The 22,688-nt window shown below is 40.4% G+C and overlaps 1 protein-coding gene across 1 annotated transcript; it reads left to right on the forward strand.

Moving 5' to 3' along the window:
* Positions 1-509: 509 nt before the first annotated feature.
* Positions 510-21,253, forward strand: strc1 (stereocilin 1). The gene is made up of 29 exons (XM_069697564.1): positions 510-552; positions 975-1,667; positions 1,803-1,827; positions 2,464-3,817; positions 4,217-5,062; positions 6,133-6,198; positions 6,272-6,382; positions 6,556-6,710; positions 8,627-8,813; positions 9,831-9,946; positions 10,743-10,872; positions 11,003-11,185; positions 12,551-12,589; positions 12,673-12,864; positions 13,090-13,230; positions 13,759-13,820; positions 13,972-14,107; positions 14,883-14,971; positions 15,329-15,464; positions 16,300-16,496; positions 16,952-17,042; positions 17,308-17,479; positions 17,614-17,789; positions 17,938-18,093; positions 18,480-18,622; positions 18,729-18,877; positions 19,189-19,286; positions 19,848-19,998; positions 21,159-21,253. The coding sequence occupies exons 1-29, from the start codon at positions 510-512 to the stop codon at positions 21,251-21,253; spliced, it is 6,132 nt and encodes a 2,043-aa protein (XP_069553665.1).
* Positions 21,254-22,688: the final 1,435 nt, after the last annotated feature.

A 22,688-nucleotide genomic window follows, 5' to 3' on the forward strand; every position in this document is an offset into this window, starting at 1 on the left:
ATGTAAAATCCTCCCGCAGTCAGTCTGGTGTCTTCTGTCTCCTTCGACAGGACTCGTGTTTCAGACGGATCAGTTAATCAACACACATCATTAATATTGCAGCACCGATGGCCGTGCTTGTTGCTGAAATCCCTTCTGCCTTTCACAGCCCTCATTTCGCACCTACCTTTTTTTTTTTTTTTTTTTCCCCTCCTTTAGTGTTGTGCTTAATTACGCTGCTCTCAGACCGGGTGTAGAGTTGCAGAGTGGACAGTGAGGTGAGGAGGCTGCGGACTCTCCAAGCACATTGACGTGTGAGAGGGATCATCACTTCAACTTGAAGTCTGAAGGAAGTTTGAACGGGGTTTTCTCCAAGGTCTGACTTTGTAGCGTCAACAAATATGAAGGCTGTTCTCTGTCTGGTTCTTCTGCCTCAGCTGAATATTTCCTCTGCATCAACTGGATAAAGTGGATTTTTTTTTTTTTAAAAGCTTTACTGTCATCCGGAGTGGCATTTGAGGACACTTACAATGTGGTCGGCACCAGCTGTTTGCGTGGTGTGCATCTTATTTGGTAAGTCTTAACAAAAAAGGTTTCCCAAAGATTTTATAGTGTTTAACTTAAATTTAAAAAAAAATTGCAAGTAGACAAAACTTTAGTGAGGTGACAATATGATGAGATCAATATTTGATAGGTAAAGCTAAAATCCTTAAGGTGAACTGTAAGTTGAGCCTAATTAAGTTGAAAGATGGGATCTCTGTCTGGAATAAAAGCGCCTACAGTCAAATGTATTAATGTTTCTCTTAGAACAGACAATATTCTGCTTCCTCTCTGAGCATCTAAAGAAAATGCTAAATTAATTTATCTTTGTCATATCTGCAAACGAGGCTTCAAACTTAAGTGGGAATAAGTTGGTTGAATAAAGATATTAAAAGACCGTCAGAAGCTCAACAGAGATGAACATTTCCTGTTTTTTCTTTTCTCCATACCTACAGGGATCATATGTGATGTCAAGCAGGTATGTTCGCAACCCAAATCAATACAAAGAAAGGAAAAACTGACTTCCACTGAGGCCACCAAGCTAGAGGAATCTATCCATAAAGTTATTCATGAAATCCACTCTTTGTCTCATGAAAACTCCCGCAATTTCCACGTCCCTCCTTCAGGAGAGAGTACGAACCTGAATTCATATTATGATGTTGTAAGTAACTTGTATGGTGTCTTTCAACCACTGCTGAAAGGAAGATTCATAGATGACCTCCCCAAAACATTAGTGTGTATTCTGTCTGGGAGAGAGGACTGTGGACTGGAGGCGGAGCTGACAAAGACGGTGTCTCTGGAGTTAGGGAAGCCGCTACTGACCTTCCTGTCGTCTCTGAGGTCCCAGACCTGCACGCCGCTGACCACCGATGGAGAGTCAACCAGCTTCTTCGGGGCCGACCTCAGGGGGGGGGAGTCGACCACGGCGGCACTTAGTGGTTTTCAGCAGACGATTAGCAATATACTGTCAAGTCTGCCTCTTTCTGAGAGTTTGGTGGGTTCTGTGAGTGGCCTGATGGATGCATCTGTGATGCACGTCCTGAAGTTCATGGCAACGTTGCTCCAAGTACCACTGGACTATATCAAGATAGCTTTACAGTTTGGAATAAGAGTCCCATTTTTAGATGAAAAAGAAACCTGTGAACAAGGTCAGACAATATTTTTATTCAGTATCTGATGTTACATACTATATGTTATGATATGTAATATAATGTGTTACACAGTTTATCATTACAAATTCTTCCATCTATGCTAATTAAACTTGTTTTCCTATTGTTTGGCAGGAGGTCTCAAGCAACTCATTATGTGGTGAGTCATTAGTGAAATTCATATAAACCATGTTTTCATATTAGAGCTGCTGTGTGGAGCGTTTGACCACAAGTAGCACTATGGGACCGTGTTTTTAAGATGCATGTACTCGAGGCTGTGAGAGAGACAATACACATGCCTACTGCTGAAAATTACATTCAATTTGGATTCATTTTTGCCGTAGACAATGTTACATGACAGTTGGTGCGCTTCAACAGCTTTCTAGAATTGGTCTCCATGTTAGAATTGTTTTTTTGTTTTGATAAAAACCCAAAGCCAAGTTTTGTGCTTCAAAACTTCAGGGAGGAAGTACATGACAACTTTAAAGGTGCATTTTGCAGGAAACATCCAATCACTGAGTCTAAAAATACAGATATATTTATGAGAAAGGAAATGAATTCAACACTATTGTAGACATAGAGATGCACACAATGTATTGTTGTAAGAAAGTCAGAATGTGGACTTTAATGTAAAAACTGCACATGGTAGCTTTAATGAACTTCTCCCTTCATGCCTGAGAGCAGTAAAAACACAGAGCAGCTGGAGCAGCTCTCATTAAATCTGTATTTTGCAAATATTGTTATATCATGCTGTGTATCTAATCTGTACTAATTACTAAATGCCTGTTTTGTTTAGGGGAATAAAGCACAATGTGACCTGGTCTCTGAGTATCCCACTGATTGACATCCTCCTGAACAGCTTCCTGACTCCAGAGCAGTCTCTGTGCACATATCCAGGGCCGGAGTGCGTCTCCTTCCAACGCAGCCGCTCAGAGACTCAAAACCACACAGACATCTACGAGATCCTGTGTGATCACCACGATCTGGCCACGCTCAATGACACACTCTGTACTGACGTCCTCTCGGGTTCAGGAGCAGGATCTTCCACATCTGTGTTCACCTTATGCCTGGCGTTAAACTCCCTCAGCCCCGGACAAATACAGAAGGTGTGGAGCAACATGTGTAATGTTATTCAAGCCCTGGTGTCTCCACTCGTCAGCAGGTCATCCGACTGCAGTGTTGGGGACACGCATCTCTCCCCTGCTGTCCCCCCTCTCTATGAGACTCTGCCCCCCCTTCCTACTGCGCCTCATCGAGTAGCCCGAGATGCCTCCAACCTCAAACAGCTGGCCTGCAATTACAACAGCTGGCTGGAGAACGACGTTGCAGACGCTGTCCTTGTATCACTGTGCAGCGATAACCAACGTGAGGAGTTTGTGAGGCAGGTGTGTAACAAGGCTTCGTTGATGAGGAAGCTGCTCGCAGACAAGATGAACAGCTGGTTGTACGGATACTGTGCTAACTCCTCTGCAGACCCCGGGTACATGGTGAGTCAGTTCTGCGTGTATGAGCGGTGGATCGACCAGCCCACGGTCTCAGTCTCCCCCTCCCTGCTGGAGTTCTGCATGAGCCTGGACCGTCCCAGACTGATCGAACTCATCTGTGAGCACACCGGATTCTTGATGCTTTTAATCTCCAACCCTGACAACTGGCACCTCATGCCTAACTGCACCAACATGCCCCCCGCGCCAGCTTTCCCAAACCCAAATTTATTACAGCTGGATTCTTGTCATTACTCAGATTGGCATGATGTGATGCAGATATCCACGGATCTTCTGTCAAAGTGCATCCTCTTGGATCAGAGTGGTTTTACTCAACAGATTTGCTCCAACAAAACGTTTCTAAACAGCCTTCTGCTTAATAATGAGAACGCCTGGCTTGAGACGCACTGCAACACCTCTCCTAACTTTCCACGTCCACCGGTGACCACTCAGTCCTTTGACATCGTAGGCTGGTGTAACTACCACACATGGGGAGAGCGGCAGGTGGACGAGTCAGTGGTCGGCCTCTGTTGGCAGCACGATCAGGATGCTTTTCAGGACAACGTCTGCTGCAACGACTCCTTGTATGAGAAGCTGTTATATCACGATCAGAACAAATGGCTCACATCAGTTTGCAAAGATGTGGGGAAAATAACCGTCGTACCGCAGGTGGGCATTTTACCTGGATGACATCGACATGTGAATACAAGGTCTTAATTAACCGGCATTAAAAGAACATATATATATATATACACATATTGAATGTTTCCGTTAGAGAATTATTATCAGCACAAGTTACAGACAATGTCATTCTAGAGATATAGTTTATCAGCCATGTACAATGCATACACACACTACACATGTGCAAATAACCATGTGTCTACACGAAGGATTCTCCGACTCTTTATCCACTCTTGTATTCTGTATACACACAATAAAAAAAACATAAGACAACAGTGTTAACTAGATTAAAAACAGTAAATTGTTACAGGAAACAAGTTCAAATGTTATTTATATCCACTCAGACTGTGTATCCTGATTTTCTATTCACAACCCTCTGTCCTTCAGGTGTGCAACTACTCTGATTGGACCCGTCCAATCATCGTGGACATGACTGAGCTCGCTGTCTGCGCTGAGAACGACTCTCTTAACTTCACCTCCAAAGTCTGCGCCAACGAAACAGTCCTCCGGAACCTGTTGGCCAATCAGGACAACACCTGGTTGATACCGCACTGTGCCAACCATTCAAATCCAGGGGTGTCTCCTGGTGGAGGAGGGGGACATGGTGGAGGTGTGACTGGATTCAAACCTGCTGAGCAGTGTCAGTACTCCGGCTGGAGCATATCTCCTCCAGATGTGGCTCTGCTGACTCTGTGCTGGGAGCATGACCAGACCAACTTTGTCTCATCCATCTGCCCCAATGCCGGTCTTCTCTTTTTTCTTTCCCGGGAGCCGTCTAGCATGTGGGTGAGCAGCATGTGCACCACCTTGGCCAACTACAGCACCACCACCACCACCACCACCACCACAAACACGAACAACAGCACCAATACAGACCCTGATTTTTGCCTCGCAAGGAATCTGGTGAAACAGGTCAACTGGAACTGCTCTGTCGACCTCACGTCAGCCTGCCGACCTGGTGCCACTCAGAACACGGTCCTGCAGGTTGTGGTGCGCTGCTGGGTGGAGAGCCTGAGCTCCAGAGTGGAGAATCTGCTCACTCCACCAGTGGCTACAATGTTGGACAACGCAGTCAGCACTGTTGTGGTTATCCTGTTGACCCTGGAGGAGGTCCAGAGCACCTCCTGGCATGTCACCGAGAACATAAGACAGAGTGTGCTGCAGTCTGTAGTTCACTATTTCAAGAGGGAAAACAACTCTGATGCGAAGCGTGTCTTGCTGCAGTGTTTTGGGGTAGGTGTCTCAGAAAAAACACGTGATCGCATGCCACACGTGATTGTGCACTAAGGAAACATGCATTTTGCTTGTGGGAAACGTGGTTTTATAACGTTTTCTTGGTGTAATGTGTGAAGGCCATTTGTATTCCCATGTGTAAACCTCTCCACATATTTTCCCCATGTTACCATATGTTGCAGCACATGGTAAACATGTGTTATACATGTGGTCACGTGTGTCCCATGTGGAAAACAGGGGAATCTTGTGTATTTCTTTGGAAGGTATTTTAATTGCGCAGCAGTTGAAAAAAAAAGAGAGGAAATATTCTGATACTTCACTTAAGTACCAAAACTTCAATATAGAAAATAATGTGTTTCAAATGAATGTGTTATTAATTATAAGGCCGTGAGGATTATACCCAGAGGAGGAAGATGTACTTTTACTGAGGTGAAAATATCAGTACCACAGTGTAGAAGTATTCTGTTACAAGTAAAACTCATTCATTCAAAAAGTATTTGTATCAATATACTCTTAAAATACCAAACATGTATGTACTTTGATACTTTCCGCCACTGCTATTGTATAATTATATGACTGGATTATCATTACTGATTCAATCTTTACGCAGCATTTTTCTAATTTAGTCGGTCGAAGTTGAGGACTAAACTATTTGTTCGAGGTAATGAAGTATAATTTTAGCTACTTTCTTGGAAATGCACTGTGCAGTTTAATCAGAGCAGCGTGCCAACAGAGATTCTCCATCATCTTTTATTCAGATAGACTCAATCAGTTTCTGTGTTGAACATTTCATTGACTTTATAGTTTATCTAATTATTCATCATATCAGTTACCATTAGTGTCGTTGTGTAGCAGCCGACCTCCAGCGTAAAAGCAGCCTAGAGCTGGTGTCCGGTTTCACTCCTGTCATCGATATGGACATGATGAATCTCTTCCTCTGGGTGTAATCTCGACTGGCTCACACCTGATTTGACAATTACAGTAATGTGTGAAAAGAGACACCCAGATTACATGCTGCTACTAATCCATCTATAAATACTGTTACTACTGTGTGTGTTTCCTACCTGTAGACTGTACTAACTAACCTGATGCTGACAACAAGAGAAGTGACCAATGATGAACTGCTTCTCATTAAGGTGAGATTATACTGTGTCATAAACTGAGAGTTGTACAATGTCTTGACTGTCTGATGACTTCTTTTATGTGCAGGAGTACTTTAATATACCGCTGAGCAGCCTGAAGCCAGTGCTCAGTGCAGCTCACATCAGCACCGTCAGACTGATCCTTCAGTACTACAGCAGCAACAAGGATACACTGCAGGTGAATTAGCACATCATTACACGACATGTGAACCCAACACTGACCACATCGATCCACCTTTTCTTGTTGCTTCCTCTCATCTCTGTTTCACTGTGATGGAGTCTGTTGAGTCCTCTTGTTGTTGATTACCCCGTATTTCACTCTTGCTGGCTCTTTTTGTTTCTGTTTGCCAGTTTTCTGATAAGTACCTGTCCACCATGGCGTCAGTGCTGTTTCACAACCACCTGGTGATGGACGATAAACTCTTCCCTGAGCTGGCTCCCCTGCTGGCTGCAGCGAGGCCAGCGGACATCCTAGCGTTGCCCTCCCTGCAAAACAAAACTAATGTGTAAGTGATGGTGTTAGTTTGTTATTTCTAATGACCCAGTTGCTGGACACAATGTAAATCATTTAATGGATCATTTTACTGTTGGTTTCATCTATGCGGTTGCCTCCTTTCTCAACGCATCGCGCCAGTGGGAGTTATTGAAGGATCCTCAAATGTATGTCAGATACAATATTTCATTAATCCATTCGGGTAATTGAATAATGAATCCCTTAAACCCCAGGCTTTTCTTTTTTTAATTGCACCTGAAAAACGATCCCAGATTTCAGTCAGTAACAGCTCCACAACTGTGAAGCCAACATGAGCAACCTTGGGAAAAGTGTTACTTGGAAGTATTTTGAAATACAAAAAGTCTATTTGTTTCGAGTAAGATTTAAAAAAACATTTGATATTTTAAATAACGCCTAATCTAAACTGTAAATTAGACAGTAAATAACAGCCTTCTAATAGAAAAATCAGTGATTAAACACTGATGTAATTGAACCGTGTTCTAAAAGCTGCAACTCAACTAAATTTGAAGAGACAGAAATTAAGCAAAAACATTGTTAAATCCATCTTAGTTGTGCCAGTACCGAGATCCAGTCTGCTGCTGGTACAGGGACCTTCAGGGTGGAAGGGGTGCAGAACACCTGTTTAAAGGTGCTCATTCACGGTATCATCCTTCTTCATTTTTTAGATTGACACCTATAGTATGTTTAAACTTACAGAAAAAACACACCTGTGCAAAAACGTCTGCGACCACATACACGTGACTTTGCACATGTGAAACATGTATTCTGTCCAGGGAAATGGGGTTTTGGAACATTTTTGTGGTGTAATATATGGAGCCCATGTAGAGTCCAATGTGAAAACGTTTCCACATATTTCCCCATGTTGTCATATGTTGCAACATGTGGTAAACATTTGTCAGACATTTTATCACCAAGTCCCGTGTGAAAACCATGTGAAAGCTGTGTTTTTTCTGTAACGCTATTGCACAATGTATTGCACCTTTCCGAGCAGTAATTACTGTGACATCCTTTGCACATCCAAGATCTTACAAAAAAAAAAAAAGGTCTCTGTTGGAAAAGACTGTTTTGACTCGGCTAGCAAAAATTCATTAATTTAATTAGTTTTTCCTTCAGTTTTATTTGCCAGTAGAATAGCGAATACCCTTTATTTCAGTGGTGCAGAATCATGCAATCTCACTGTCCGATGTAAATAATGCTTCTACCTGAACACCTCTGGTGTCAGGCACCGTGTGTCATTGTGCCATGGGGTGCCAGGAACATGCATTATACATAGAAAGTACTAGTTCACTGACTGGATTTCAATCTGGACAGAGCTTATATTGCCACATTCCATTTAGAGACATAGTTTCACATCTGTATGGTAAATATATGGCTAGCAGGCAATTAGTTCATAGTTAAACATTAAGATTTGAAAAAAAAAAAAAAAAAAAAAAAAAAGGGAAAACAGAAAGCCTGGTTCCGTCCAGAGGTGAAAAAAAATCCACAGCAAGAAATTCAACACATAAACCCAGTTGAATAGTTTACATCATTGTGGTTTGCTTTTTTTGTGCAGTTTGAAGATGAGAGATATAAAATATTGATTCATGAGCTTTATGACAATTTAGTTTACCTTTCGATTTAGTGAGGCTTATTGCTTCATGATTAACAATCACATCCAAGATATTGGATCAATCTGCTCATCTGTTAACAGGAAAACAAATTAGAACAATATTTTATAACATGTCAAACAATTCATTTGAAGATTTAATTTCAACCTTGCTCATGATTAAACACATTCTCATAACCTCACACTATGTTTAAATGTCTTAAATGCAATCTTTCAAAGCAGGCCACATACAGTTTAAATATATCCAATAAAACGTTTACACTATATCAGACAACATACTTTCTTATTTGGTGTTTTTCGAGGCGGGACACCATAAACAGAAACCTCGGCAGTATGACCCAGGAGCAGCGGCAGGCGTTCGGCTTGTGGTACAGCAAAGTTCTGCAGCCGTCCAACATCACCAGAGGTCATCAGTCGCTCATCAGAGACACCGGGAACCTGATCGCCTACCTGCCCTTCCAAAACTTCCAACACCTCTCAGCTGCTCAGGTAACAGCCCACTGAGCTCTGACACCTGGCTGCGAAACCCGAGAAGTCCGGACGCGGTTCGATTAGCCGCGGGACACCGCGGAGCCACTCGTCACATTCTGGTCCAAAGAGAACACAGACTCCTCTTTCTCTGTCACCACCAATGTGTGTCCTATGCTTGTGGCTGATATTCAATAAGTAAAGGTAGAAACACATGAATTAAGAATGACCACAAGATACATGGTTACTGATGTTTCAGCACTCAACTCTGAATATAACCGTTTTAAAGGACTAATTCTGAATTTTGGGATAAACTATTATTTTCTTGTTATGTAAGTCTGCCCAGTAATTATGACGTTACCAGTTGCCAGTTAGCTTAGCAGACATGTCTGGGAAAACTGCAAACTGACATTGTAAACACTGTGTTTCTGATGTTTCTGAAAAAATAAGGTAAAACATGTTAATTAGTGAGTTTTAGAGGTGCCTGTCAACTTTTTTTTTTTTTTACTTTACAAAGCAAGGCCAGCTGTTGCTCTTCATATTTAATATACCGCAATGATGTAATGTACCATATCAGTCTGCTCATTTAACCCTCAGAGAGTAAATCAGCACATTTCCCCAAATGTCTAACTATTACTTGAAAGTGTTTATCTATGTTGGTTTAGGGTAGCAAATGGAGTCCCCGAATTAAAAGTTTGCACATCCAGATGAATAGATATTTGCTTTAATTTAGTGTTAATGGAAAAATATGACCACAGGGAAAAAGGCTTGCTCATGGTTCAGAGTGTGATGTGTGCAAACTGTTTTCCTAACCAAATAGACATATTGCACAAATGTCGTACTATCCCTTGAGACGAGATCGTGATTTTGCAAGATGTGAAGTCAACTGAATTATTTCATTTTTCATGTTTTTTTTTTTTAATTTCTGAAGAACATCATCTGACCGTGTTTATATATTCTGTTGATAGACACCTACATATTTTCAAGAATTTTCACATATTTCGATTCAAATTCTTCTGTCATCATCTTTCTCTGCAGCTGTTGGACGGGCTGGATGTGCTGCAGAGAAACACCTTCACTTCTCTGAAGCAGGAATTCATAGCTCGCACCCTCATCGGCACCTACAGGAACCTCACAGCTCAGGACTTTATCAGGTTGGGAACGACTGTGTAAACTGTATCTGAAGCATTCTGATAATTAGTTTGGATTTGATTTGCTTGGTAATTTCAGGTACATTTTTAACCTTGATAGTATCTAAGCGTCATTTAATAATTTGTCACATAAAGAGATTGTTTGTGTGTGTTGCATCCAAAATGAGATATCCTTCATTTGAATAAAGTCACACTTACACACAATGCTCAGAGTTGAAATTTGAGGGACTGCTGTTAGAATATATAGATTATATATATATATATATATATATATATAAAGATGGACATACGGTAATAAATGTACAGTATGTATTGATAAATTAGAGCCTTAACTTTCTGTTATTAAGGTAAAAAAAAATTTAAAAGAACTCACAGCTATACAAGCTTTGTGGAATAAATATGTTTTTAGGGTAAAAAAGCATTTTCATTCATGTCCAAATTATTTTGAATAAGAAAAAAAAAAAAGATGACTGTTTTCACAATTTAGAAAATGCTCTCATTTTTAGAACAAATTTGGAAACAAATATTTAACCAGAAAGTCAGCATAAATATCTATTGAAAAGATATCTTGATATTATGTAAACTACTCTACTATTAATACAACTTAACACTTTCCTTTTGTGGGCTTAACATTAAATGTCTTACATATATGTTATGTTCAATTGTGCCGTAAGCAATATAATTATGTCATCTTAAGGCCATACCTCTACAGACTCGACCCCATTAATAAAAATAATGTCTTTTGTTTTTTTTGGAGGGTGTGTTTCAGGTGTGTTGTTTAATCTGTGTGTGATTTTAGGCTGGGTGAAATGTTGTGCCTGGCAGACCCAGAGGACCTCCTCGTATACAAAAGCACAGACGCCTTCACAGTGATCCAGGACAGTATTATGAACTGCATATTACACGGAGTCAGTCTGCCCAGCCAACTGGTAGGAACACAGATGTTAATATGTCCTTTATTCAATGTTTTTGAAACGTGTGCATTCATGTAAGAATTGCATTTAAGGAGTATTATTGATATACTGTATGAACTGTGTTTGTTGTGAATCTTATTTCCAGGTTTTCAATTTGTTACTGAACACCAGAGAACTGCAGGTCCCGTACTTGCTCACCGCAGACCGACTGACGGAGCTCGCCCCCCTCCTGCCCTCACTGGGTGTTACTTTCCTGCAGAATCTCACAGCGTCGCAGCTGCTCGCTGTCCTCCCTGCCCTCAACTCGGTCTCTTTCAGTTCTGCACAGGTAGGGCAGTGAATTCATCCTGTGATGTACGGTAGATGGCGAGCACAATCATCATCTATAACTTGTATAACTTGATTTTGATCTGTTGTCTTTTTGAGATACACAGTTTGTTTTCTTTCATTGAACATGAAGTCCAGGTGTCAGTGAGTGGGGGTGTAGTCTGTCTATTTCACTGCACAAACCTCTATTTGTTGTAAATGTTTGGGTTTCCTAGCAGCTGTTTGGCTTGTATGAGGAACAGCTGACAGGCAGCCTATCTTCTGCTCTCTGACCCCTGGTGAGGCGGCTCATGAGGCAAAGACCTGATCTTTACTTTGATCTTTGCTATCATCTGAATTGGAGCCTTTTATTTGACCTCAGCCTCACAGCTGTTGTCTCGGCTTTACATGTCATAAGGAGTCTCGAAGGGGATTAACATCTTCGAATTTACATAGTTCAATAAAGGAGAGATCATTAGGAGCGAATAACAATTTCTTGACGTCAATAAATGTCCCAAATGAATATAAGAGATAGAACAGTATGTATTTTCTTGATTCCTGTTGTTCTGGGTTTTGTACCCTCATGGTTGAAATGCATTTATTGTAAGTCGCTTTGGATAATAGCGTCAGCTAAATGTAATGTAATGTAATGTAATGTAATGTAACAGGACCCCCGGAGCCATCGATGTTGGATGTGGTAGAGCGGATTTTAAATTGTTGTTTATATGGCAACTAATCACAACGTTAAGCATCTCAGGGCACTTAAGACAGGAACCCAACAATTTAACAATTCCCACATGAGCGACAGCTGGAGAGAAAAACTCCCTTTAAACAGGAAGAAAACCTCCAACACAAGCAGGTGGACGGTCATCTGCCTCGAGCGGTTGGGGTGAGGGGAGAGTGGAGATGACTAATGGGAACTTCAGTGGAGGAGGAAGTTTGCGTATCAGGAGGTCTAAAAGACAGAATTACAGAATAACAATGATATTTAAAGAACAGGGATGAGAAACTGACTGGCTCAAAAGCGCGGGCATGAAGACTATTGGGCAAGTATGGCGATGGAAAATTATGAATGAGGGATTTGACAGCATGGAAAAGTGGAAGTGATGAAAGAAAATAGAGCATCAAGAAAAAAGCACACCTGCAGAGAAGTTGAAACATAAGGGAAGACATTTTCCTTATTGAACGTTTGCATACGCTTCATTTTGGTAGGTCCATCATGGTAAAAATGTTGCTCAACCCCACTGAACTATACTTAATTTTTTTGGTGAAATGATGACGAAGACATAGTCTTTGATTTGAACACTTCATCCAACATGACTCAGAGTTGTAACAGTTAAAATGACCTCTTTATATTTATTTTTTTACTGTTTTACTCTGTTTTCAGGCTGCCATCATTGTAGACCAGCTGTCTTCAAGTAACAAGGTTAGTTATTTTATAAAAACATGTAAAGTGGTGTTCTCTGTATTTTGTGGTCTGACCCTCACACCTTCTTCCCATCTGCCCAGCTGATCCCAGGCCAGCTGCAGGAGCTCAGCTCCCTCCTCGTAGGCGTGAAGACGGAGGTGCTGCTGACTCTCACCTCTGACAGACTGCTGTCTTCTCTGACCGCCGTCAGCCGTGACACACAGAGCCTCTGCCCACAACACAAACAAGGCCTCAGCCCACCACAAGCCAACGCTATCACCACCAAACTATGGGTACAACACACACCTCATTCATGTTGACTTCAAGAACTTCATGAAAAAATTTCTATTTTCTAGTTTAACAAAATAAAAGAAACATAAATTGACAGTAAAGAGCTGAACAAAAGTAGCATATAAGAAACATTATATTCATTGTTAAGAACACAATATCCAATATTCACTTTTTTCTCGACAGCTGCAGCACTGTTCTTTGTGTTATCTCCCCTTTGTTTGGACCAGGGCTTCCCAGAAGTGGTCGACTGGTTGAGCGATGTGGAGCCTTTGCTCGACTGCACGCCTCTGCTCAGCGTCCTGTCCAGGACTCGTCTGCTTGTGAACAAACTGTCCAATACGACCACACATCCCTGGAACACACAGCAGGTATCCCACAAGCCTGTCTTACAGCGACACTCTGCAGAAGCAGTTGGTATTCAGACCTGGTCACGTCATCCCACTGTGGGTGCAAATGCAAAGTGGTGAACAGCTCAGCCGGAGTTATTTTCACTTCTTTAAGTTGTTTGTTTGATGTCAGAGACTGTTTACAAGCAAAAACAAGTTTTCAGTAGTATTAAAAATACATCTAAAGTGGTACAGAAGCATTATAGTATTTGAATATTTGAAAGCACCTAACGCTGAGTCTGTGACTTTTACTTTGTGCGTTGATCTCGTCATACTTCCTCTAATTAAATATGCTTCCTGTCTTTGTCATGAGAAAGGTGTGTATGACAGTATCCTGATTAGCTGCTTAATTATTTAGAGGGGAAGCAAAAGCAAAGACGTCATCATCACTGACACTGTGAATGGATGGCCCGTAACTACAAACCACACAGATCATAATTATCTTGATAACAGATCACTGTCTACGTGTTACGACTTCATAACACAAAATTGTTCCATTTTCTTCCACAGGCAAAAGCAATTTTCAAAGAGGTGCTTGGTAGGAACCCAAATCTAATCAAACAAGATTTTCTGTAAGTATAATTTATTTCCGTGATAAACACCTTTTTGACAGATGCTCTAATTTTCTCTGTCCCTTTAACCGTTTCGTTTCTTTTTGCGTTATTTTGCAGCTCCACAAATAAACTTTGTGCATTTATTGACACTCTTCTCTTGTGTAAGCAGAAGTCTGGGAACACTCGGTCAAGGTGTGAGCTGCGAGGTCTTACGAAAGCGCTTTCAGTCAGGGTCGTCGCCTTCTTCAGTTAGAGACATCTTGGCCTTCCTCAGACGGCAGCCTGGACTTCTTCACACCTCATTGGTAAACGTAACTGTGTGACTGATGTATAAGATGTCTGACTTCATTAAAGGTTTATACGCCTCCACACCAGCTGTGACTGGAGGAATTATGTTTAGATTGTCTGTTCATCTTTCCCATTCTTGTGAATGCATGATCTCAGGAAGGCCTGGATGGGATTTCTTTGAATTAAGCACAAATGGTTAGTTGGACTCAAGAATAATATGATTAGATTTAGAGGCCAGAGGTCAAAGGTCACTGTGACACGCTCAGGGCCATAACTCCAGAATACATGCACGAATCATGACACAATCTCACACAAATGTCTAAGAGGATAAAATGGTGACGTGATAACATTTTATATCCAAAAGGTCAAGGGTCAACTTCAAAAAATACTTTTCTGGTCATTATTGAACACAAAAAAAAAAAATCAGATTTTGACCAAATTTCACATTTTGTTGGATGCTGAATTGGTGACACTTATCACCACAAACCTTGGTGAATGTATAGATCTTGTGTGCTGTCAGGGTGAAGATGGATTTGAAGCATCCATATTTTAACATTTGTAGCTTCATCTGCTGTTATGGCTCCAACTTTGTTCAGAGTCAGCTTTATTGGCCAACATCCTTCAAAGTCTTCACTACAGATCTTATATAATTCTGGAAAGATATGGATGTAAACTAAAACTTGACTAGCTGGTGAAAACAAACAACCACATTGTGGCAATTCTAGATTTTCAGTAAGTAATTTATAGATCTAGATGACCACTGTCATTTGTCTTCTGTGTTCTTCTGGACAGAAAAAGTGTGTGATCGAAGAGCTGTATCAGTTTGAGTTCTTCTCTGAACTGCTTGAAGATCTTGGAGTTGAGATCGCTCTGTCCATGACGTAAGTCAAAAACTATACATTCAGAATGACTGCAGGGAAATTATCCTCTTTCTGTAAGTTAATTAGAAAATTAAATGTCAAAGATCTTTTCTGAAAAATGTACAATTGTGTTCCTTTTGGAGTCACATTGCTTTGTTTAAAAAAAAAAAAAAAAACAGGCAAGAAATGTTTCTTCTATTTTCAAGAAGAAAAATACTATTGTAGGTAAAGCGTCTGCTCTCTGGATTTGGAAATAGAATATGTATAAGTCAGACTTGGCTAAGAAATTGACTTACCCAGTTTTACTTAATTTGTTGACTATATGATGAAAAATATTCTTTCTAACTTGCTGCTTTGTGTTCGCATCATTGTCTGCAGGGTGAGCACCATCAAGAAGTTTTCTGTAAGTATGATGGACACTCTGAGGAAGATGATTGTTGAGGACCCTCGTCACTTTCTCTTGTTGTCGAGAGTGAAGCAGCACCTGCTGGTGGACAAAATGGTGCAGAGGATGGTAAATACAGCTGTACTTCCCTTTTCTAATTTAAAGTTAAAAGACAGAGAAACAAGAGAATGTAAATCCACAATTTACAGTGGCAAGTAAGAAAAAATACATTTGTAAAAATCTGCATTGATGTTTAGGTTTGTCTTAAAATACTGTCAACACCTCATTTAGGTTACTGTTGAACAAACACTATCAATCTGCTAATGTGGACTATTCCTTGCCAAAACAAATCTAAGAGCACTTATGATCATGACGTAATAACAATGTAATAACAAAAAGGTTTAAAGGTTCATCAGTACTTGGTTGGACAAACTGTAAAACTTAGTACTCTCCCCAATAATAAAACATAATCTCAAAGGTGTAAATTAATCCTCAGATTTAAACTCAGAACAGATATTACAGGAGCATTTAAGAAGAGTCATCCTGGCAATCGTATGAATACGACTGAGCTGAAGCTGCTCTGTCAAAAGAATGAAAACATGTTAATATTGAGCAGTTCTGAACTACAGCTGCACCGTAGGCCTAAAATAGGGTCCACGAGGTATTAAATCAAAGGGTTCACTTACTTCCACCAACACCGTGAATGTTTCATTGGTGTGTTCAATAAAGACACACGATTATAATGTTTTTTTTTTTTTTTTTTAGCTCAAGCACATTGTGTTTGTCTTTACCTTTAACTGCAGATCATTTCACATATAAGACCAATGAATGTAGAAAATGACTTAAGTCCAAAGGGTTCAAACATACAATTTCTTGCCACTGTATGATTGTTCAGTGGTGTGGAGGTGGAGATGTTTGCCATGTTTGCTGTGTGATGAGTGTTTTGTGGGCTCGATCTCTGCAGGACATGTACACAGGAGTGTTTACTGAGGAGGAGTTTCGCTCTCTGGGCATCATGGCACCGTTTGTGCTGGACGAGGTTTTCGTTCAGGTGGACCGTAGATTCTTCACTGAAAATCTAGATTTCCTCAGGGGGCTCTGCTACTCCAGCAGCAAGATCGAACTTGTGGCTCGGATCCTGCAGGAACCGGCCGCCTTCGGGTAACGTTATCACAAACTCTCTTCAACCTAAGTAGTATAACCAGGCATATCTGTGATTTGTAAATTATTTGTAATTTAGATTATAAAAATATGAAATGAGTAAATTTGAATGATAAAAATATGCATAATACAAATATTGAAAATATTATAAAATGAATTAAAAAAAAATGCTTAAAACAATTGGTCTGGGGTTTAAATGACAAATAACAATTAATACAGTCACAATGGAAACAAAAAATATGTATGAACATTTTGGAGTTAACAGATTTTTTTGCATTAATTGTTCGTACTGTAAATGTGATTTAATCTTCACCCAAGTAAGAATAGACTAATTTAATGTGGTTAAGCTAATGACACACAAACAGATCAAATCTTTTGTGTCACACACCTATTAAACATTCACAGATTTTGGAAACTGTGGAAATATGATGAAGTGTTCTTGTGTTTCCTCACAGGCCGGTCCAGAACTGGAACCGGACAACACTCAGTCAGGTGGATCGCTTTCTCTTCTTCCTGCCGAAGAACAAACTGCAGGAGATTTCCTTCGTGAGTTTATTGCTGTGTTTCAACCATTTGGTATTAAATCTGAATTGCTTCTCGTATTAATAAAAATATAACAGTTATTCCTGGAACAGATTCATTCAGTGTCCAGAGATCGACAGTGGGGCTTTGTGATTGGAACTTGATCCTGTGGCAGGTTAGGCAACAGAGGCTGTAAAGATATCCCTCAGGTGTCACATCTCCACAAGGTGTCAGGATCAGGTGGTGAGGTTCCTGTTTTCCTGTAAACCATTTGTTTGTGTTCCCACAGGCGCTGATGACCGTGGGCCGCATAGAGAAGCTGTTCATGAGCCAGCGTCAGTGGGAGCACGGGCTCGTAGGGATCCACTGCTCAGATGAGAATGAGACCAAGAATTTTTTTCAAAAGCAGCAGTTTGTCCTGCAGTTTTTCCTGGGCTTCCTCAAAATAAATCCTCTGTCACGTGAGCATCACATTGGTTCCTACAATCCTTGGAACATCGTACTGAAACACTGGCCCATAACAGAGCCTAATCGCTAACCCCTGCTGTATTTCAACATGCCCTGATCACATATTTGTGTGTGTGTCCCCCGCCAGCGACTCCAATGGTTCCTACCTGTGAGATTCTGCACACAACAGCTCCGTCCACCTGGACCCCCAGCAGCCTGACCAGCATGTCTTCATCTGCCTTCTCCAACTGTCTGGAGCTGATGGGTCATGACCCGTTCCTCGCAACCTACCAACGCAGCGCGGTGCTCCAGAGAGTCAAAAAGGTGACATTCATTTGTAGCCTACTTCAGTCCATTGAACAACCTCTCCGATTTGTTTAATTTGAAGCTAGATAGTTTCCCCTCCTCAGTTCAGGTCTTAACACTGTGTGTCCTCTCTGTCTTCTCTGTGGAATAACCTGTATGTATGAAGGTATACGGCCCGATCTCCTCCTTCTCCCAGTCTGTGATCTCTCAGCTGGGTGGAATAGCGACAGAGATGTCACCAGAGGAGCTGAGTTCCCTCCGACTGACTGAGCGGAGGAGCATCGCTGCTATGGGTGCTACCAGTGCCTGGAACACCAGACAGGTAGTTGCGTTTGATGCACATTTACTGAGCATCTTAACTATTGAACATGTTTTGTCGAAATTAACTGAAGACAAGAATCTGGCTTTGTTGCATTTTTTGTTTTACCATATAAATATTAGACTAAAAAGGCTTTACCGACGTGTGCTTTTATCCATCCCAGTGAGAATATAAGCCATTATAATCGAACAGCACAACAAAGTGAACCTTTGAATATGATTATTAAATTGAATCAAAACACTTTCACAACAATAAAGAATATAACCTATGAAAGTATGACTTTTCACACAGCTGTTGTATTAGACTGCATCTGTTTCAGCCAGTTGTTCCTAGTGAGGTGAGTGTGTTCAAAGAGCCTTCCTCCATCATAACTCTTGTTTTCATCTTAGCTGGCTGCTCTGTTCTCCACCGTGTTAAACTCCACCAAGCAGAGTTCGAGTCAGCTGGACTCCAGCACGCTGGTGGCTCTGGGTTACATTGTGTGTGGAGCTAAAACCACAGACATGAACTACTTCAACGCTGTGGAGTTCAGGTGAGCAAAATAACCACAGACACTTTAAGAGATGCCTCTTTTCCAGCTCAGATGGAAACACAAATTTACAGTCTGCTTCTACTGTGTCTCCCCCTGGTGGCTGCAGTAAGGCGGTGCTCTGGCTGGGTCAGCTGAGGTTGTCCTGCTCAGAGGAGCAGCTGCTGGCCCTAGTTGAGCTGCTGACCAACAGACTTGCTTTTGGACACATGAGTTCATGGGGGACCGATGTGTTCATTGAGATCGGAGTCCTGGCAGGTAATCAGTTTATTCACTGTGTGTCTTTTACTAATACGATGTCAACTAGTATTCATTCTGGAGCTAATTGCCATGCAGCTAATGATACAAATTCTCAATTCCTCATTTGAGTTAATTGAACATCTGGTTTGATATCTGGGATAAATATAGTATTTTTGTTGCTCAGTCAACACTATGTGTGTTCACAAATGTAAATCAAAGCCATTTTGTTTTCCTCTAAAAGTATTCTGCCACTCTCTTCCTGATAAATCCTGGTGTTTTGGACCTTTGGGCTACTTCACTCACAATGAAACTCTTTGCTTGGTTTACAGCCGGTCTCCCAGACATGGCCATGTCATCTTTGGTGAAAGAACAAATTGAAGGAATCACACCGATGGCTATCTCAATGATACCACCAGAAAAGTTTGCTGTAAGTCCTCATTCAATTAAAGCAACAAGACAAATGTGCTCATGCGATTCAGACCTTAAAACTTTCTTCGACAGTGATGGAAAAAAAGATTTGTCTCTTCCTCTTGTTTGCATTGTGGCTCTGGAAAGTCTCTTGTCAAGCAGGCTCTGAAAAGTCTCTTTTGTTGTCTGTCTTATTTGCAAGTGATTCCTTTTTGTTTTACTTTCCGCATCTAATTGACGACTCTGTGTCCTTATCTTGTGAATTACCATACGGAAGCAGATACAAAGGGAATGGGGGTAACTGTCAGCTGTTTGTCACACTGTATAAAAGCTGAGATCTGGAAGCAATGCTGGACACCTCTTTTTGAGGGTGCATGTATTTGCTCCTTCTTGCAAGAACAAAATGTCCGATATGTTTGATTTTGAACCAAGCCTCTGAGTAATTTTTCTAATAGACAGGGATTAAAAATATTTCAGCTGGTGCTCCTGTTCCTGCATTCATCTTGACCTGTCTTTTTCCATTTCTTTAATCTGTTTCTCTGTTCGTCTGATTTACTGTTTGTGTTTTCATTTTCTCAAGGTGACATTTCACCAGAGACAGATCAGCATGTTCTCCTACGAGCAGGCTGTTGCAGTGACTGAGGACCAGCGCTCTGCTCTGTCAGATGTTCAGAGGACAGCTATCTCTATGGTGCTGACACCCTGGGAGGACAGGCATGTCGACTTCAGAGGTAGACCACAGAAACCTTTCAAACTCTTGTTTTTCACTGATAATTATAAAGAAGGGTCCTTCTCAAAACTGTACTTGGTTTATACATGAATTAGTTTATCTGGTGAACCTCTACCGAAGCTCCATCCAAAGTCGTGTCCCACTTCAATGCAAACACCATAACCTGCATTATGTTATATATCAATATCCTCATAATAAGCACACAATAACAAATACGTTCATGTTTGCTTCACAGATAAATACACAAGATGTGCACCGACAGACACCACATCAACTATGACTTTAGAAAGCTAATTCCAAAGTAAACTTCATAAAGAAAAAGCTAAATTTGTTTCTAAACATCTAGTATATTCATTTCCTTTTGTTGTCAGATCATCCGGCGCTGTCTCTCCAGCAGCTGCAATTTGTTTCATTTTTTTTTAGCAGCTGCATGTAGCTTCTCCATTTCCTTTGTACACCAGCAACATAATCAAATCAGGCAAATTAAGGATGTATAATGTCTTTTTGGACTGTATTTGCAATTCCCTGTTGTCAGGACTTTTTAATGTTAAATATTTTTTACGATGGCAAATTAGTCTTGACAACACGAGTCTTTGTTCAAAGCAAAATGAGACAATCCTGGTGACTGTTGGTGCTGTCTATTTGTTGATTTCAGCACTTTGGTCTCATTGTACCTCGCGAAGCTTCCAAAGCCAATTCTGTTCAGATTATACAAATAGGGGTTTTGATCTAAATTTTAAAGCATAATTACAATTTATCCTTAAAACCTTAGAGGAGTTATAGTATGCAGTGTGTCACTGGGATGCAGGGCAAAACGCGTGCTTTAATTCACTTATCACAGAGTTGGATATTTCTGGTTCAGAGACTGTGGAGTTTGTGAGTTTTTTCTTTCTTTGAGTAAAACACTTGCTTTTAGCCTGATCGTAAACATCTTATATGCTGACTCGGCCTTCATCATTTTTTATTTTGAAAAAGAAACAGAAATAATTAACAGTAATTCCAATTTGCCACTTACAGTTTGCATGATCACTCTCGGTGCTTGTGCAGTGCTTGTTGTCAGCTCATTGTCATTTGTTTTACTGTGTTTTTTTTGTGATGATATACAAAGAATCAGATTTTGCATGACTCTACATTTGTACTGGTTTCACTGTGTTCCTGCAGGGAGGTCACTGGGGCTGGCGCTGAGCCACAGTCCAGTGTGTCTCATATTGGGACTGCTGATGCTGCTGACTGACCTGCTGTGCCCCGGCTCATGACCCCACTCACCCCAGCTGGATCAGGAGACTTCCTCATCCACATAACCAAAATGATTTCATTTATCTGTGCAATACCACTTTGAAATAAGCAGCACTTCATGATTTCTATATACTATATTTGATGACATAGTCATTTATTTTGGGCAATGATCACTTTGACATTCAGCACTGAAGGAACCAAATCAATAGTTTAATTCAAGAGTTAAAAAAAAAGGGTTTATTCTAACCAGCAAGTCTATTTAATAACCACAGAATTGTTGTCATTACTGAACTTGTTTATTTTTATAAAGAATATATGAACCCCTACTGTGCTGCTGTATCCTTCTCAGGGATGTGAAGCCATACCCAGATAATCAACCCAAACAGATGAACGTCTAAATATTGTTATTATACAATTATCATGAGAACATTCTGTTGCAAACCTACAAAGTTATATATGAAGAGGTAAAAATTATATGATCTTTGATAGAGCTGCAATGTTTGCCACATTTATATATCTATCATGAGTTTTCTTGATCACATAACAGTGAAATATTGCTCAATAACACCTGATTATATTAGTAATGATCAACTTCAGTCTGTTGTTGCTGTGCGTTTTGTATTGTTGTGCACACTTTCCAGTGTGATTAATATGGACCTTAATTATTAAAATGAACCAATCTGCTACTGAGTGACTCTTTATTTCAGGGGTTTTCCCCTTGAATCCAGCCCTGTACACCAGCTCACTTTTTCACAACTCCACACATTGTCTTGTCTCTGTGTTTCTAGTGTATTCACTAGATCATAGCTATTCATGTGTTATTGTTAGAAAAATTACTCAAGAGGCTTGGTTCAAAATCAAGAAGGAGCAAATACATGCACCCTCAAAGAGAGGTGTCCAGAAGTGCTTCCCGTCACTCCTCCGTAGGGCAGCTTTTATACAGTTGACAAACAATTGACAATCACCCCCATTTCCTTTGTATCTGCTTTCGTATGGTAATACTGAGTTACAAAATAAGGAAACAGGGGAGTCGTCAATTAAATGTGGAAAGTAAAACAAAAAGGGATCACTTGCAAATAAGAGAGAAACCAAAAGAGACTTTCCGGAGCCACAATGCAAACAAGAGGAAGAGACACATCTTTTCTTTCCATCAGTTATTACCTGTTGTTCACGAATAAAGAAAAGAAAAATATTAATATTAAACTTTTTTATTATTTAGCTCAGGGTAATTCTTCTTAATTGTTTCTGGTAAAAAAAAAAGGTATTCTGTCACGTGTAGTGCAAGTTTGTGTGTGGTATAATATTTATATGATTAGCCTCCCTATGTGGGGATATAGGCTTGTTAGCAAGAAGAAAAGTATAAATATGACAGTGACCTTCTTTCAACCAAATAATTAACAAACTACTTTAATATTGAGATGATTAATTAAATACTAGTTATGTTCACTCTATCAA

The sequence above is a fragment of the Brachyistius frenatus genome, unplaced genomic scaffold, assembly GCF_029030835.1.
Source record: "Brachyistius frenatus isolate BFR_SWC_R1_liver_20210118 unplaced genomic scaffold, ASM2903083v1 Contig_24, whole genome shotgun sequence".
Lineage (NCBI taxonomy): Eukaryota > Metazoa > Chordata > Actinopteri > Embiotocidae > Brachyistius > Brachyistius frenatus.